This window comes from Sebastes umbrosus, chromosome 15 (genome assembly GCF_015220745.1).
Source record: "Sebastes umbrosus isolate fSebUmb1 chromosome 15, fSebUmb1.pri, whole genome shotgun sequence".
Classification (NCBI taxonomy): Eukaryota; Metazoa; Chordata; class Actinopteri; order Perciformes; family Sebastidae; genus Sebastes; species Sebastes umbrosus.
Window position 1 is genome coordinate 15,846,944 of NC_051283.1, and position 15,559 is coordinate 15,862,502.

The window sequence follows — 15,559 nt, forward strand, 5'->3', positions numbered from 1 at the left end:
TTGTTTTTGTATTAGTGAGTTTTTGAAAAACATTATATATTTTTTGACCTGTTTAATTCGCATGTCATCAGCTGAAGTTCGTGGGGTTTATTCTTTTCTTTTTAGTGTGGTTTTAAAATGTATGTATCACTATATGTAAGTGTATGGTTGTATTTGTAAATGTGTATGTATGAGTATGTATGGGTGCATGTGTGTATGAATAAATGTATAGTTTTTATTGACGTACAATCATGTATAGATTTCTATTTATTTTTTTTATCAGTGTAAATGCTGCTTCTAATCTGTTGTTAACTGTGAGCGTAAATGCAAATAAAGTCAACTCTATGTCAAATGTTAACCTACCATGAAATGAAAGTACTCAAGTGAATAGTACCAATGCCTCAGAATTGTATTTACTCAACAGGCCAACAGGGAAAAGCGGGCAACTGACTTGAAGCCCCTGAAAGCCCCAGGTTCACAGTATGGCAGTGGTAATGTGATTAATTGTAATTAAATCTAGATTTAAGACCATTATTTCAGGTGATGCTGTGCTTACTTGGTGCATATAATCACATTAACTTGTGTTTAATTAGACAGACAGAAAAGCTGGGGCCATGTAATATTCCTGCATAGTGATACTGTACACACTGCACAGAGAGAGGGCGGAACAGGGAGTTAATAGGAGCCCAGCAGGGCACACCCAGCAGGTAAATCCGGTGATTCTCCCGGTACTGTACAGTCATTTACTCCTGTAATAAACCACATGCACACACACAGAAAAGGCTTCTCATACTCTTTAGGACATTTTACCAAAAGGGTTTCTGGAATTAAATGCTTGGGGCAGTATTTTAATATTATTTCTGTCATGAATCTTTCCTGTTATGATGCATTTACTCACCAACATGCCCTTTGTTAAGTGAACTGCACGATGTGCACCGACTACCCTGGCGAGGATGCTGTAGAGCTGTTCACCTGATAAGAGACGCTCATTGATTCTGTATCCTGTTCTCACCTGCGATGGCACATTAAGATCATTAGGGTGACCCGAGGTGTCAATTAGTGCAACTAGTGCACACACAAATAGACACACAGTCTAATCTAGTGTTACTGTTTTCTGACAGAGCAGCACCACAGGAGGTCACATGATTCAGCATCTCTCAGGCGCCTTGGCTGACTCCTTTCTGTTGTCACGGTGATAAATTGTGACGTGGTTTCTTAGTCAGCAAGAGCTCCCAGTGGCTTCTGCTGCTTTGGGCCTATAGTTAACACACACACATACACACCGACACACACTGTGTGGTGCTTCCTGGAGTAGGCAAACACCATAATGAGGTATTGAGCAACATGATGTTGTCAGAGCAATTGTACATCTTCATTAGAGGTCAGAGCCGTGTGTCTGTCTGTGTGCATGCATGTGAGTGTATATGATACTGTTTATTATTGCTTGATAGGTGCCATAAAACAGATTTACCTCCTCACTTAACTTTACGATGACTGTGTGAATCTTGAGCAGAGCCAACGGCATCGCTGAGTTAAACTGTGGTCCCGTAGGAAGGCAGTAACTTCCTAAATCTTGCTCCGCATTGATTATGTCGACAGTGCGGTGTGCAGGTTGCCAGTGTGTGATATTGTACATTTGGCATTTAAGATTTACTACATGCATTTATCGGAAATGTAACATTTTGTGTGTTGATTAAAATGCTGTGAGGCTGTCAGTCGATTAAAATATTTAATCAGGATTAATCCCAATTTTGTATCTGTTCAAAATGTACCTTAAAGGGAGATTTGTCAAGTATTTAACACTCTTATCAACATGGGAGTGGGCAAAAATGCAAATGTATGTTTATATTTATTATTAGAAACCACTTAACAACACAAAACAATGACAGATATTGTCTAGAAACCCTCACAGGTACTGCATTTAGCATAAAAAATATGCTCAAATCATAACATGGCAAACTGCAGCCCAACAGGCAACAACAGCTGTCAGTGTGTCAGTGTGTTGACTTGACTATGACTTGCCCCAAACTGCATGTGATTATCATAAAGTGGGCATGTCTATGTACCCATAGAACCCATTTTCATTCACATATCTTGAGGTCAGAGGTCAAGGGACCCCTTAGAAAATGGCCATGACAGTTTTTCCTCCCCAACATTTAGCACAAGTTTGGAGCTTTATTTTACCTCTATCTTGACAAGATAGTATATCACGGTTGGTACCAATTGATTCCTTATGTTATTTCTAGTTTCATATGCTGCCAGTATCTTCACTCTCTCTGCTACAACCACTGAAAAATTTATTGCGTTAATGCATTAAATAAATTAGTGGCTTTAAAATGAATTGGCGTTAATGCTCTATTATCGCGTTAACTCTGACAGCCCTAAATAAAACACTTGCATACCCACAGAAACATACAAAAAGTATTGTTCAGTGTAATGAGAAAGGCCGAATCTGCATATTTTGGGATCATAAGATCAAACTCATCTTGCTGCTCGCTGTGTGTGCGCAAATCAATCTATCAAACATTGCAGAAATCAAAATATAGCACTAAATTCCACTGCAATAATCCATGCAAGATAAACCACCACTCAGATTGGTCATACTTTAATTGAATTCACTTTTATAAGAAGCGTTTATAAAAATATGTTTGATTTATAGGGACGGCTAGATTCCTGATATACAAGCATGGATATACAATATACAGTACATTGCGCATGTTTTCATATCAAAGTATTCCATTATGGGACGATACATACAGTTTACCGTAGGCTATCTCAAGATCTGCATTCCATGAACCCATAACAAGACAGAGATAGAGAGAATAAAGACATTGAGACTGAAATAGCAGTGGCTCTTCAAGTGCATGCTTGGTTTGTGCTCATCACTTTAGATAAAATCCTTCCTGCTCGTTAGCTTAAAGGTCAGATGATGCCACGCAGATTTGCTTTTCACCTGAATTACGATCCTAAATGGCAGCTCTCCATCCCTGCTTTGGTTTGAGCTGATCAGAAGGGGTTTGAACCCATGTTTGCATAATCATTCAGAAGCACAAACGTCTCCCTCTTGTTGTCAAAACGTCCTTCTTTCACTCCGGCGGCGGAGAAAAAGGTCCCAAGGTGAGACACCTGGAGATTTCACTCTCCACAGTCAGGATAGACTTACAGCGTACGTCGCAGGATGTGCAGAAAGAAGTACATGCTGTATTTTGTCGTCTGACAGCGAGCGATTCATGAACTGTTTCAGTATGTATTGGTGTTGCGTTGTCATGGTGACGCTGTGGTGTGTCCGTTGTAAGAGATCTGAGGAATGCCGTTACTGGAGTTGTCAAGGATCTCCTGTTAGGGGGACACACAAACACACTTGATAGCTTAACATACACATCCTCTTAGGTCATGAAACATATTTTCCTATTCGAGCTAAAGGCCACACTGTTGACAAGCTGACCAATCAGAAGCTCTCCTACCTTCTCGGTCATCTCGTGCGAGTGGTGCAGCGAGTGTTCCCTCTCCAGGAACATCCTCTGCTGCTCGGAGCTGGCCAGGCGACAGGTGAGCCATGTGGATAAGGTACAGGAGGAGATCCCTGGACAAGACAGGAGAAGAGAAACCAGCTGAAGACACAATGGAAGAGTTCTTAAGTATTTTATACTTTTTTTAGCCATGCTAGTGACGTGCCACTAGGATGCCAACGTCGCTCTGTTGGTTGGTCCATCATTTGGGTCCAAACTATTGGATGGACTGCCATGGAATTTGTATAGATGTTCATGATCCCAATTGGATGAATCCTAATGACTTTGGTGATCCCTTGCCTTTTCCTTTAGCACCACCAGCAGGGCAAAGTGTTCACTTATCCACTGAAATGTCTTGATAACTATTGAATAGATTGCTGTGATTTAATTTTGAAATTTAGTACAGATGTCCGTGCACCCTCAGGTGACCCCTTAACTTTTTATCTGGTGCCAAAATCCAACACTTTCTCATCTAAACTCGTCACATACTGATGCTTTGTTAGACTGTGCTGTTATTTTTCTTGTTTACCCAGACAGGCCAGAGTCATGGCAGCCAGATGAATCGAGTGCATGGAGTCGGGTCGTTTGTTCAGCGCCCGAACAAACTGGAAGTTGAGGATCCCACCAATCAGACCGCAGATACAGCACGCCGAAAATAGGATCATCTGAGAGACAGAGAGAGAATGGTTTATGTTAATGCAAACGGCAGAATTGATATCTTATCAACAAAACTGTAAACAAACTGACAAAATGGGATGAGATGAGGAGATATATAAACTACCATTGAGCTTCCATCTCCATCATTCTGCTGTTTTGGACGGCGGCTGCTCTGATGAGTAATGCGTATCAGTCAAAATAAATCTTGTTTCCTATTAGAAAATTGGATCGCTCTCAAAGCACACTGTCTCCTCCAGAAATATTGCACGGCTTGTAAATATGCTTGCATCACTCGTGTGTGAGTCTTAGACTGTTGGTGAGATTTTCCCCTTAGTATTTAATCAATCACATTTAACGGATTACCCTCCTTAGGATAGTAAAGCAGCAGGAAAACTCAAACCCAGTATGAGAATTAATTTTTTTCCCAGCAGGATCTGATGGGGAAATGACTGCAGCTCTGTTACTTTGCAATCAGAATAATAAAAATCCAATTCAATTCTACTCCCTGTTTATTGTGCATGCACGTGTGTGTGTGTACTGTGTCAAGAGTTCAGGTTCTCTTTCATTGCTCCCAGTGCAGATGCCTTTAGTGCCTTTAACCGCATGGAAAAGGGCTTCTCCAATTTCAGTCATTACCCGGTGAAGTGTGGAAAGCGGCTGGCAGGACTCCGGAGCCAAACCAACCTAATGCAATCATCACCCCGCAGGCAAACAAGGAGGGAGGGGACGGAAAGAGATGAGGAGAGGGAAGATGGAGAGAGTCAGAGCATCGAAACGACTGCAGAGGATGAGATTGAACAGAGAAGGTAGAGAGATGAGAGCGATGGAAAAGGGAGAGTCACGAAGATAAAGAGAAAATAAGCGGGGATGGATAGGGTGAGACGGAGGGAGAGAAAGGTTGAGGGATGTCTCTGTTACAGCAGATTGTGCTGACATTGATCCATCATTAGTGCCCTCCCAGCAGGAGACAGAGAGAGTCAGAGAGAAACACGAGGACTCGGAGACACAGAGAGACTGCGACGCGATCGCTGAGCAGAAAAAAGATGGACAGAACGACAGAAAGAGAAGAGGAGGAGAGGTGACTGTTTGTCTCCTCTGGTTTCCTCAGATGTCTTTTTCAGAGCGCACCTGCAGGACAGGACAACACACACACACACACATACACACAAGCACCTTTGGGCGTTTGACACAATTAGACAGTCTTTACTTGTAAACTTCCAGGGGTAGATAACGCGTGAAAGTTCATGACACAGACCATGCGTATATTTGCATTGAAGAGGGCAAAGTTTATGCGTGTCGTCGAGTCATTTTATTGAATAGAAACAGTATTTTGTGTTCAAAATAAATCATCTTTCAAAGGCAAACACTTTTAAATAGATAATAATGAATAATCAGTCATCTTCATCAACTCTCAAAGGCTCTTTTGCCTCTACAAACGCCAATCATATCAAAAAGTGTGTGTCTGGATCTACTCTGATTTTTGTTTCCAGTTAGAATTTGGCATCATGAAGTCTGCAACAGAGGACACTGATATGAAGACAGTCTTTAATGAATGAATGAATGAATGGGCAACCGATTCAACTGTTATCAGGCCATTAAATAGGCGTTATCAGTCGCTGTTAGCACCATAGATATATGGGGCCTACTACACCTACTACATTGTAAAAGTGAAAGTGAAACTTAAAAACAACACGTTCTAACATGTAAAACTGCATGAAACATCCCGTTTTTAACACAAACAAAAAAGCTTCTTTAGGTTTAGGCAATAAAACTACAACTTCTTTAGGTTTAGGTAATAAAACTAAAACTTTTTTAGGTTAAGGTAACAAAACTACAACTTCATTAGGTCAAGGAAACAAAACTACAACTTCTTTAGGTTTAGGTAATAAAACTAAAACTTCTTTAAGTTTAGGCAACAAAACTACAACTTCTTTAGGTTTAGGTAATAAAACTAAAACTTCTTTAGGTTTAGGCAGCAAAACCTAGTTGGCATAAAAGACAACCATGGGATGCAAACCCTGGTCTCCTGTGTTCTGTTTTGTGTTTTGTTTTGTGTCCCATCCATTGCCCTGACCCCCATCCCATATGGAGTTTGACGCTGTCTATACTGTAGCACCTGACTTCTGCCTCTGCTCATAATTACTACGGTTGCTAGAGGTTGCTGTCGTGTTCTTTTATACCTTCTTTCGGCGATCTACCATGTGAATAGATGATACAACCTGATATTGGGTGTAGTAGGCCCCTACTGACCCACATCTATGGCTCTAATTGTGACCAATAACACCTATTTAATAGCTTGATAACAGTCTCAAACCTCGAGAGACAAAATAATGTAACATTCTTCAGATTTAAATTTTCACTAATGATTTTTCAAAAGCACAAAATGTTTAAATATCTTTAGTCGCTTTCTTGCTGAGAGTTAGATGAGAAGATTAATAGCATCTTCATTTGTTTGTTAGATCTGAATCTACAGCCAGCAGACAGTAAGCTTAGTTTAGCTTAGCTTAGCATAAAGACTGGATACAGGCAGAAACAGCTATCCTGGCTCTGTCCAAAGGTAACAAAATCCGTCTACCAGCATCCCTAAAAAGTTCACTAATCAACACTTTATAATTTTGTGAAGGACTATTTCTTGGCCGGGTACCAGTTGCCAGGCAACCAGCCGAAACTCCAGAAAGTTACTCATCCCAACCAATAAATAGTTTGTCACATTCTTTATTTTTGTACGGATTAAACAAACAAGATATTAATCAGTGGATTTTAGAGGGTGGTATCGATCTCATCTAACACTTGCCAAGAAAGTGAATAAGTATATTCCCCAAAATATTGAATTATTCCTTTAAAACACTTTGACTCGCCCATGTGTCACATCACATCACTGAAGAGCAGCAGGAAAACAGTGTTTATAGAGAGAGAGCACAAACTAATACACATAAGAAATGACAACAAAAGAGTCCAGTGGGAAACAGAACTAAGTATATACTTACAATAAGACCTGTCCTCTTGCGAGCACACAGCACTCCGCACATCCCACAGACCAGAAACTGGAAAGAGAGCGAACAACAGATGAGTAAATGAGCAGTTTCTGAAGATGAAGTCTTTAGAAAATTACTGGTTAAGAAACCAAATGAAATTGAAACTATTTTTATCACTCCATCCTCCCTGTGTCGACAACAGGAAAGGGTGAATGTATTCTTTACACGATGCAACTTTCTCCCTCTAAAAATAGAGTGTGTTATTGTGGGCTTCGAGCAGGAAGCCACGTTGTCCTGGATGTCAATGATTCAGACTGAACTGGAGCAGCACGGTGGCGGATTACGCTGGCACACAACGCTTACAAGTGGGGCGGCTGCACAGTGAGATGCGAGCTGCATTGTTTTGCTGAAAGTTGCTGGAAGTGGTAGTCAGTGTGTGTGTGTGTGTGTAAAAGGGGAGGGTGTGATGTCATTCCTTGGCTTCCTCTCATTTTTTTTTATCTTTCCGCTACAGCATACCTGTTTTGAATTCATTTATTGAAGCAACTTAAAATCAAACTATTTCAGTTAAAGGCAGGGTTGGTAAAGATTTTAGAAACATTTTTTGTTGTATTAGTTGAAATTCCCTTTAGCGACAGCATGTGACGAACAGGCTTTCAAGTAACTCCAATGTAAAGCGGTGGTAGATGGGTCAACAGGTCACAGGACTTTCAACCAGGAGGCCGCTGTTCGTGTCGCGTGTGAAACTAACATCGACTTATTTTGTCACGTCTCAGGAGTCACGTGTGACTTGTTGGTATCGTCAGACCCGTGAGTCACATGAGTCGCTAGTCAGTGAAGTTACCGACAACCACAACCGTTTCCTAACCCTAACTAAGTGGTTGTGTTGCCTGAACCTAACTTCCTGTGAAAACATAAGTTTATTTTGAAAAGACACTATGCATGTAATGAGCGTATATTGACACTCTGTTCCTGGTCTGTCCAAAAGTAACGCAAGAGGGATACCCCGTGCGTCGGTCTCTGATGCAGAGGGGCGCTGACCAAGTGGCGGTATTTGACGGTTTGGCAGTGAAAATGTTTTGACTCATTGCGCATCACTGGAGTCTTCCACAAACTGTGAGTTCATTATGATGTGTTTATGTTCGTAATGATAATTTTGGGGGAGTGGTTTGGGGGGAGGCCTGAAGGGACGGACCATCAGTGTTGCCGACTTTCTCGCCAGATTTAGGGACTTTTGGAGCTAGTGCTGCAAGCTACTTTCATTGGAAAAGAGTTGGCCGGAATGGACTAGGTTTTTTGGTTGGATCACTTTTAAAAAATCTAGTGTTATTCCTGCTAGTTTCCCCTTTAAGGTTGAAGGTTTTGACCTTTGATATTATTAAGTGTAGCTCAAGGTGCACTTACGAGATTTCCATTTTGTGTTCAGTGGATGGAGTTTGCTAGGTTGAGGTTTTTGTCAAGTTACTTTCAGTTAGTTTTCTTGATTATATTGTTAGACGTAAAATAACTCATTAGTGGGAATTTGAGTTTCTCAGTTTCACTTTTAAATGATTCTTAGTATTCCTGTACTTATAGATAAAAAAATAGGAAGAAGCCATAATCCTTTGATAAAATACAATACACGTCTGATGTTTAAGCTTCTATCTGCCTCTAAAGGCTGATTGGTTTAAATAAAGATTGGGGCTTTTGATTTAGAAATAACACCCTCAAAAATCATTGAATGTAACAGATGACCTTCTAGTTATCGAAAGGTTTCCCAATAACTTGGACAAATATTACTTCACAACTTGATATGTCCTGACAAATATGAACGAGGATCACTTTCCAGCAGGATACTTGGACATTCAATCTGCTTTTTGGGGACAGCGGTCAGCCAAAGTTCCTGATAGGAGATCTTCTTTAACCACGAGACACAGCGGCTGACTCAGCAGACAGCATTCAACAGCTGTGAGGTTAAACACACACCTGTCTGTCACACCGCATAACAGCTTTGCAGCAACTTTATACACACACACTCTACATGCACTCACAATATACAACCTATAATGTAATATCACTAATTCTTTCTTTCCACATCACACACACTTCTTGGGTCTTTGAGATACTGCACACTTTGCAAAAATCTGATACAGATGTGTGTCTTTATGACTCATGTTGCCTGAGCTCCAGGCACTTACAGTAATTCTCTGCAATAAGACAGACTGTTACATCAGCTGGAGGAGCAGTCATAGTTGATTCAAGGTTACATATACAGTATTTATATACAGTACTGTACTAAAAATGTCAGAAACTCAACTTTTGAAATCAAGACGATGAGCCCGAGAGCGTCAGTGTAACAGGAGGACACGTACTGTATGCAGAGGAGTGAGGGGATGATGGTGCGTAAAAGAGCCCAGATAAACAACTCAAGCATGAATGAATGAAACCGATCTTTAGCTCCGGCCACAGAAGCATCTAGCAGGTCAAATGGCTGTGAGTGTGTCTCTCTAACATCTAATGGACAAACACATTAAGTCACATAAAAGATATAACTAAAATATTTAGTCTCATCACCACACCCTGGGTCTTAATACTGGGGCATGAGTCACAACTTCCAGTTAGTGATTCATATTAAATAAACAACCATCAGTATAAAAACAAAAAGATCAATTTAATACCTTTAATAAAAGCTGTTTACTGTGTGCCCTCACAAATAACAATGTGTGATGTAAATAGCTTAATACTGAGCTCTTTATTAGGAAGACTTTTTTTTTTTTTAAAGAAAAATGCTGATTTGTCATCTGATTTGAAGTGTTTTTAAAATATATTTTGTCAAATAAATGGTTAGAGTTATAGTTGTTACAAGTTTTGTATTAATTTGAAGCATTTATTTTGAACTCATTTAGTGATTCACATTAAATAAACAACCATCAGTATAAAAACAAAAGATCAATTTAATACCTTTAATGAAAGCTGTTTACTGTGCCCTCACAAATAACAATGTGTGATATAAATAGCTTGTTCTTACAAGTTGTTACAGTTTTGTATTCATTTGAAGCATTTATATTAAACTCATTTTAAAAAAGGGATGTATTGGAACACAACTTCTACTAATATCTTCCAGTCAAAATCATAATAAAACAATCTTATATCAAAGTAGTCAATCATGCCTTTCCATGTATAAGAGCCAAATTGTATTCATATACTGTATATACCTTTGTTTACATCTTATTTATTACATCTACCCTACCTGTTTTACAAGTGCAATAACCTCTGTTTACATTACATCTATTTTTATATTTTATACTTCTAGTGTAACACTTCTGTTTATATTTATTTATTTATTACATCTACTTTACCTGTTTTATGTGCTTTATAACTGTGTTTGTTTTACCTGTTATATGTTTTATCTGCCTCGTTTAGTCTTGTCAAGTATTTGTTTTAAAGCACTGACCAGAAGTGGCAACTGTGAATCTCGTTGTATTTAATACGATGACAATAAAGCTTTCTATTCTATTCTATTCTATTCTATGCCTTATTTTAATACACAGATGTACAGATCTACTGTGTGAGGAATGTTTTTGAGATACACTCAAAGGTGTAAGTTAAAAGGTAGATAGTGCATGTTTAAATGCAGATAGTGCATGTTTAAAGGCAGATAAAGGCAGATAGTGCATGTTTAAAGGCAGATAAAGGCAGATAGTGCATGTTTAAAGGCAGATAAAGGTAGATAGTGCATGTTTAAAGGCAGATAAAGGCAGATAGTGCATGTTTAAAGGCAGATAAAGGCAGATAGTGCATGTTTAAAGGCAGATAAAGGCAGATAGTGCATGTTTAAAGGCAGATAAAGGTAGATAGTGCATGTTTAAAGGCAGATAAAGGCAGATAGTGCATGTTTAAAGGCAGATAAAGGCAGATAGTGCATGTTTAAAGGCAGATAAAGGCAGATAGTGCATGTTTAAAGGCAGATAAAGGCAGATAGTGCATGTTTAAAGGCAGATAAAGGTAGATAGTGCATGTTTAAAGGCAGATAAAGGCAGATAGTGCATGTTTAAAGGCAGATAAAGGTAGATAGTGCATGTTTAAAGGTAGATAGAGCATGTTTAAAGGTAGATAGTGCATGTTTAAAGGCAGATAAAGGTAGATAGTGCATGTTTAAAGGTAGATAGTGCATGTTTAAAGGCAGATAGTGCATGTTTAAAGGCAGATAGCGCATGTTTAAAGGCAGATAAAGGCAGATAGTGCATGTTTAAAGGCAGATAAAGGCAGATAGTGCATGTTTAAAGGTAGATAGTGCATGTTTAAATGTAGATAGAGCATGTTTAAAGGTAGATAGTGCATGTTTAAAGGCAGATAAAGGTAGATAGTGCATGTTTAAAGGTAGATAGTGCATGTTTAAAGGCAGATAGTGCATGTTTAAAGGCAGATAAAGGCAGATAGTGCATGTTTAAAGGTAGATAGTGCATGTTTAAAGGTAGATAGAGCATGTTTAAAGGTAGATAGTGCATGTTTAAAGGCAGATAAAGGTAGATAGTACATGTTTAAAGGTAGATAGTGCATGTTTAAATGTAGATAGTGCATGTTTAAATGTAGATAGTGCATGTTTAAAGGTAGATAGAGCATGTTTAAAGGTAGATAGTGCATGTTTAAAGGCAGATAAAGGTAGATAGTACATGTTTAAATGTAGATAGCGCATATTTAAAGGCAGATAAAGGTAGATAGTACATGTTTAAAGGTAGATAGTGCATGTTTAAAGGCAGATAAAGGTAGATAGTATATGTTTAAAGGTAGATAGTGCATGTTTAAAGGCAGATAAAGGTAGATAGTACATGTTTAAATGTAGATAGCGCATGTTTAAAGGCAGATAAAGGTAGATAGTACATGTTTAAAGGTAGATAGTGCATGTTTAAAGGCAGATAGTACATGTTTAAAGGTAGATAGTGCATGTTTAAAGGCAGATAAAGGTAGATAGTACATGTTTAAAGGCAGATAGTGCATGTTTAAAGGCAGATAAAGGTAGATAGTACATGTTTAAAGGTAGATAGTGCATGTTTAAAGGTAGATAGTGCATGTTTAAAGGCAGATAGTGCATGTTTAAAGGCAGATAAAGGCAGATAGTGCATGTTTAAAGGTAGATAGTGCATGTTTAAAGGTAGATAGTGCATGTTTAAATGTAGATAGTGCATGTTTAAAGGTAGATAGAGCATGTTTAAAGGTAGATAGTGCATGTTTAAAGGCAGATAAAGGTAGATAGTACATGTTTAAAGGTAGATAGTGCATGTTTAAATGTAGATAGTGCATGTTTAAATGTAGATAGTGCATGTTTAAAGGTAGATAGAGCATGTTTAAAGGTAGATAGTGCATGTTTAAAGGCAGATAAAGGTAGATAGTACATGTTTAAATGTAGATAGCGCATATTTAAAGGCAGATAAAGGTAGATAGTACATGTTTAAAGGTAGATAGTGCATGTTTAAAGGCAGATAGTACATGTTTAAAGGTAGATAGTGCATGTTTAAAGGCAGATAAAGGTAGATAGAACATGTTTAAAGGTAGATAGTGCATGTTTAAAGGCAGATAGTACATGTTTAAAGTTCTTAAAGTCCTAATAGTTTTCATATGGATACACTCAAAGGTGTCTGATAGTTTTAGCTGTGCCTCTCTACCCTCCACATCACCACCTGGAGATATTGAACCTCTCTGGTAAAGTAAAGAAGGTAAAGTAAGGATAAAAGTAGTTCCCATGCAGGACGTACACAGAGTCCGCTCCACACCGGAGACGCATCTCCCTGCTGTGGTTTGTGCTCTCCTCGGACCCAGCTGATGCCCACGGCTCCCAGGACGATGCTCGCCACGCCGAGGCCCACCTCCACCACGGACAACAGCAGCAGGCTCCACAGGATCTTACGGCTGGAGCACATCCCGCCGCGGGCATCTCTCCAGCTCCAGCAGGCAGGAGGAGGAGGAGGAGAGAGAGAGAGGAGTCCGGAGCTCCGAGGAGCGGCTGCGGCTCTACTGCTTCATAGAACCGGCTGGAAATAAAGAGAGATTATCCGAAAAAGTAGGTCCAAGTAGAGTAGAGAGGTTAGAAGTAAACAGAAGTGGAGGAGTGATGCTGCGCTGCGGTGGGATGATGTTTATAAAGAGAGAGAGAAGAGAAGTTCCTCTGCTTGCTCCAGTGCGTGTATGTGTTGCCTGGTGCTGTCCAAGGTACTTAAAGCACCGCTGCAAACACACACACACACACACACACGGTGCACGAACTCACGCGCGCTATGCAGAGCCGTAGCCAGGAGAGCACGAGGCGCAGCATCCGCCCACATGAGGATGGAAACACTCAAACACCAGAATAGGTAGAAAGCTGACAGTCCTCAGGCTCATTGAATGAAGCTCACAGACTCTGGATCAGTTGAACAATAAACAGTGAGTTAAGGAAAGGTATAAGTTTACCTTTTCAACAAGGCAACTCGTCTTTTCATAAGACATAAAAAAAAGCATGAAGACGTGATAGAAAACTAATAAAACATCTTTTTTTTAATACATAGGATTTTTTTTATTTTATGAATACATTTTAAGTTTTGCAACACAAACAGAAGCAAAGAAACAAACAAAAAAAAAAGATTACTTGTAGGATAGAAAGTAATACGATTAGCAAAACAATCAGGACCAGCCACTAAATGGATGACTAGAATATATTTAATTGGGTCGTGTCTAGAAGGGAGCCCACAAACTGCAAAATCTGATCTGAGATCTGCAAAAACTTGCAAAAACTCTCGCGAGACTCGCTGCCAGACGAACAATCCTAACCTTAACTATTCAAGATCAATGCCTAACCTTAGCTATCTCGCGAGAGTTTCCCCAATTTGCTGGCTCCCTTCTAGCCACAACCATTTAATTGACCAAGAAAAATATATACATACATAAATAAATATAGACCCAACATTATATACACCTATATGCACATACATACTGTACATAATCAAATGCTTAAGGCCATTCTTTATAAATCGGATTTTAAAAGAATAAATTAATATAAAGGATATTAAAAAAAGCTTACATTGAATAAAATAACATGACAGTGGAGTGCAGTGCAAAATATGACCAACATTTGGTTTCATAAAAGCAGTGCAACAGAAAAGCCTCTACTTTTCTCGGAGTTTGGTGCATAAAACTCTAATCTTATCACTGGATCGGGATGATAAAACTCCCAGCAACTTCAAAGAAGTCCCATGCAGCTTTTACTGCTTTGATATGTACATGTAGCCTACTTGTGTTGAGCCAAAAGCTGAATTGTTTTTATACACAATAAAAGAATATTTATCTGTATAGCATGATTTGAACAGCAGATCAATAATGGCATCACTGTAAGAACCACTTGTACAGATCAGGTACAACTCTGTACGCCTTGTTCATGCCCACGTGTCGACAGGCCTGGCAGATAGCATGTGCAAACTCATGATTCTCCTCAGTGAGATGACGTCTGGCGGTATAGAATCGCCGCCAATTAAAGTATCTCATATAAGCCTCATTATCCTTATCCAGCTGCAGGAGGAACTCAGCCAGTGTCGCGGCATCAGGGAAGTCATTTACATGTATGAAGGAAGTACCTGGGGCAAATTCCTCATAGTTCCTTCTCGGTGGGCCCAAAACTATCGGCACGGTGCCGGCCGCGAGAGGTCCATTGAACGTTTCGGTGACATAATCTCTGTGAATGGAATTCTCAAAGGAAAGGTAGAATTTGCAGCTGCTGAGAGTCATGAAATAGTCGTCACCTTTCGAGAACTCGGCAGAGGAAAAAACATCCACCTTGATGTGTTTCACAAGTTCTCTGTAGTAGTTGTATCTCTCCCCTGATTTTGTGAGGAGGTCATCGCTACCCACAATCCAACAAAGCAATCGTTCCTTCTTGGGAAGCATGAAATCTTCATCTGTGTTCTTCTTGAGAGTCAGTCGCCAGCGGACGTGGATGTCTGCGTCTTTCCTGTAGCTCAAGGTTAAATTAAAGAGGCCTTGAATGCCTGCTATCCTGCGCGTGTTGGTAGGCGAGTCCGTGTTGAACCAGATCCACCTCTGAAATCTGGCTCTAGGCGCGGCGGGGAGGTTGGAGAGATCATCCCGGATAGCTCTGTGAAACACCAAAACGCCATGAGCTCTGGAGTATAAAGATCTGTCATCTGTGAGGTGGCAGCTGTCAGTGTTGAAAAGCGTCTCACAGTCTTGAAAATCAAACCTTTTGTTTTCAGGCCAGAGCCACAGCAGCAATACAGGCTTGTCCGGCTGTTTTGACGTGCCGGGAGAATTAGCTGGCTTTTTCAGCCGCCCTAAATGAGCCGGTGGAGGATGGCATTTTGGAGATGGAAATGACTTATGGTACATTAAAAACAGAACTATGACTCCAGCCGGCAGGAGAATCGCCATCAGGGTGGCTCGTAAAACACAAAAAACAGAAGCCATATGAAACCT

At 39.8% G+C, this 15,559-nt stretch overlaps 2 protein-coding genes across 4 annotated transcripts in view; both read right to left on the minus strand.

Moving 5' to 3' along the window:
• Positions 1 to 2,568: 2,568 nt before the first annotated feature.
• Positions 2,569 to 15,559, minus strand: part of LOC119502656 (transmembrane protein 196) — a 45,254-nt gene continuing 32,263 nt past the window's right edge. The window contains exons 1-5 of one of the 3 annotated variants that reach the window (XM_037793714.1): positions 12,853 to 13,395; positions 7,133 to 7,189; positions 4,018 to 4,153; positions 3,444 to 3,562; positions 2,569 to 3,315 (exon numbers count right to left, since the gene is read on the minus strand). In XM_037793714.1, coding sequence (XP_037649642.1) covers positions 3,244 to 3,315; positions 3,444 to 3,562; positions 4,018 to 4,153; positions 7,133 to 7,189; positions 12,853 to 13,017 — 549 coding nt within the window. In that variant the 5' untranslated portion in view covers positions 13,018 to 13,395 and the 3' untranslated portion in view covers positions 2,569 to 3,243. Of the gene's footprint in view, positions 3,316 to 3,443; positions 3,563 to 4,017; positions 4,154 to 7,132; positions 7,190 to 12,852; positions 13,396 to 15,559 lie in introns of those variants that run through there. The other 2 variants (XM_037793717.1, XM_037793716.1) reach the window with 2 other exon arrangements.
• LOC119502655 (4-galactosyl-N-acetylglucosaminide 3-alpha-L-fucosyltransferase 9-like) lies at positions 13,955 to 15,550 on the minus strand. The gene has a single exon (XM_037793713.1). It carries the CDS (start codon positions 15,548 to 15,550, stop codon positions 14,456 to 14,458), a length of 1,095 nt encoding a protein of 364 aa, XP_037649641.1. The 3' UTR covers positions 13,955 to 14,455.